Source organism: Merops nubicus, unplaced genomic scaffold (genome assembly GCF_000691845.1).
Source record: "Merops nubicus isolate BGI_N331 unplaced genomic scaffold, ASM69184v1 scaffold42146, whole genome shotgun sequence".
NCBI lineage: Eukaryota > Metazoa > Chordata > Aves > Coraciiformes > Meropidae > Merops > Merops nubicus.
In genome coordinates, this window is record NW_008613772.1 from 22,242 (window position 1) to 24,671 (window position 2,430).

At 52.8% G+C, this 2,430-nt stretch overlaps 1 protein-coding gene across 1 annotated transcript in view; it reads left to right on the top strand.

The window, feature by feature from the left end:
- SH3GLB2 (SH3-domain GRB2-like endophilin B2) overlaps positions 1 to 2,220 on the top strand; it is a gene marked incomplete at its 5' end in the record, with an annotated part of 16,347 nt that extends 14,127 nt beyond the window's left edge. Inside the window, 4 exons of the mRNA XM_008941988.1 lie at positions 19 to 119; positions 611 to 625; positions 1,192 to 1,456; positions 2,113 to 2,220. Of these exons, the coding sequence (XP_008940236.1) occupies positions 19 to 119; positions 611 to 625; positions 1,192 to 1,456; positions 2,113 to 2,220 (489 nt within the window). The remainder of the gene's footprint in view (positions 1 to 18; positions 120 to 610; positions 626 to 1,191; positions 1,457 to 2,112) is intronic.
- Between the last annotated feature and the right edge of the window lie 210 nt (positions 2,221 to 2,430).

Here is a 2,430-nt window from a genome sequence, read left to right on the forward strand (position 1 = left end):
TGGTCCTTCTCCCTCCAGGTGAATCATCTTCGCTGTCTCCACGAGTTCGTGGAGTCTCAGACCAACTACTATGCTCAGTGTTACCAGTACATGCTGGACCTGCAGAAGCAACTGGGCAGGTGAGACAAGAGACAGCTGTTACCTCTCGGAGGGTTACTCATCCCACTGCCCCTAGCTCAGGCCTCCTGCCCCACCCCACCCCATCGTGTCGGGCAGAAGTTATAAAGCCCCCTCTGAGCTCTGACTGAGCTTCTGAGCTTATGGAATGGTGACTAATCCTGGTGATAGTGCATTTAGAGCAGGCCTTGGATTCACCCGGGGTTTATACATTCATCTCAATGCATGATGGCCATGAGAATTGAAACATTCTTCCTCTAAATTAGCTTAATCGCATGGGAGACAAATTCCCGTTGCCAGGCAGCGAGCGTGAGCCTGCTCAGCTGTAGCAGCACCCAGTTCTGTGCTGCTGCCTCAGAGCTGCCCTGGGCAGGGGCAGGGGCTGGGCTGGGCTGTTCTGTCTGGTACCTGGCACGTCAGCCTCACCCAGGGGGGGCTGTTGCCTCTGTGTGGTCACTCACTTCTCCTGTTCCATTCTTTTCCATGCTTGCAGCTCCAAAGGAGAAATGTAAGTACGGCGTGGTGCAGGGCTGGCTCTAAGAGCTCTCCACCTCAGCCCTGCTCTGCAGAGTCCCTGCAAAGGCTGGCAAGGGGCAGAGCTGCCCTCCCTTAGTGCAGAGGGGGTGCCTACAGATAAACGAGGCCGAGCTCCATTCCTCTAGAGAGCCCAGAAAGCCTGGGAGCCTCCAGTTGTGGCACCTGTTCAATGGCAACGACCACTGTCCCTTCCCTGCAGAACCAGCAGACTAAACAAATAGCACAGACCGTGTGAGAGCGGGGTGAGGACACAGGGCAATGGGCCCAGTACAAGTGCAGAGCCAAGGGCAGCAGCTGCCCAGAGCCCTCCCTGGTGCCACGCCACAGGCTCATACTGGGTTAGCTGGGTGCCCGTCCTGTGCCAGGACACTGGAATCAAAGTTAGCAGACAAGTATTACCTGTTGCATAGTCAGCACCTGAGAACTGAGTGCATTTCCCCTCTGGGAGGGCAGGGGAGATGTCTTACAGCTGCTGGCTGATCTTGGTTCCTCATGCTAGAGCCTTGCTGAACCATTTCTTTTCATCTCCTCTGTAAGATTTTCAGGCACATTTGTAGGCAACACGGAATCCACATCTCCTGCAGCTGCCACCTCTCCTCCAGCTGCTGCTGCTGCTGCCCCCCTCCCCGCTGTGCCTACTATCCCAGTTGTGCCCACCATTGTCGGGGTGCCTAATACAGTGGCAGAGAGTGTACTGAACCCAAATGAGGTGAAGCCCCCTGCCAGTGGGACGCGGAAGGCCAGAGTCCTCTACGATTACGAAGCAGCCGACAGCACTGAGCTGGCACTTCTTGCAGATGAGGTTGGTGGCTTTCCTCTGTCTTCCATTTTGCTGTGACGATGTAGCAGCCCATTGTATGCTCAGCCAGGTTTAGGTGATGTTTCCTGCCCTTAAAACCCTTGTTTTATGGAACTGTTAATTGAGTCTTTTCCTTGACACTAGTATCCACTGAGCAAGCTTGTGCTCATGGCTGTTTACTATTTAAGAACATCAACCCAGTAACTTCGAGTCCTGTTGGAATCTGGCTGTACCCAGCTAAGAAAATACCCCAACACTTTTTATCTTCACTGAGACCCTCAGAGCTACCTCTGAGAGCAATGGCATAAGCTACTGGCTGGAGGCCCAGTCTAATCACACTGAGAAAAAAGGGAATTCAGCAAGTTACAAACTCTCTTGTTCCCTAGACTGAACCATTGCATTCAGGACGGATGACGTAGCCCTGATGTGCCACCTGGTATGCAAAAACACCTTAAGTCAATTTGGAGAACGAAAAGGCATCAGGGATGTGACTGGGCAGATTTCTGTAGCTCTTCTGTTAAAGCTGCAGATGGCTCCAGGGCAAGGGAACCTGCTAAATCCACATCAGGAATTACTGCTCCCTTCAGTGCCCATCTCACTGAGCTTCTTGGTTCTGTCTGCAGAGCCAGGTCCTGTCTAACACCATCTTCTCTCCCCAGATGATCACTGTGTACAGCCTGCCGGGCATGGATCCAGACTGGCTCATAGGGGAAAGAGGGAACCAGAAGGGGAAAGTTCCTGTCACTTACTTGGAACTGTTAAGTTAAATGTCTCCAGGAAGAAGAATGTACAAGCAGAATGCACCCCTCATCTCCTGGCACTTCTAATGCGGGTTTCTTCATCCGGGACCATTGCTCTCTTCGGGGCTGACACTCCATTGCTAGTATGGGCACTGTGGGAAGTGGTAGAACTGTTGTGGTTGGGTTTGGGGAAAGGGCTGATGGCACCCAAGGTGGAATTCGTTAACTACCAGTGCA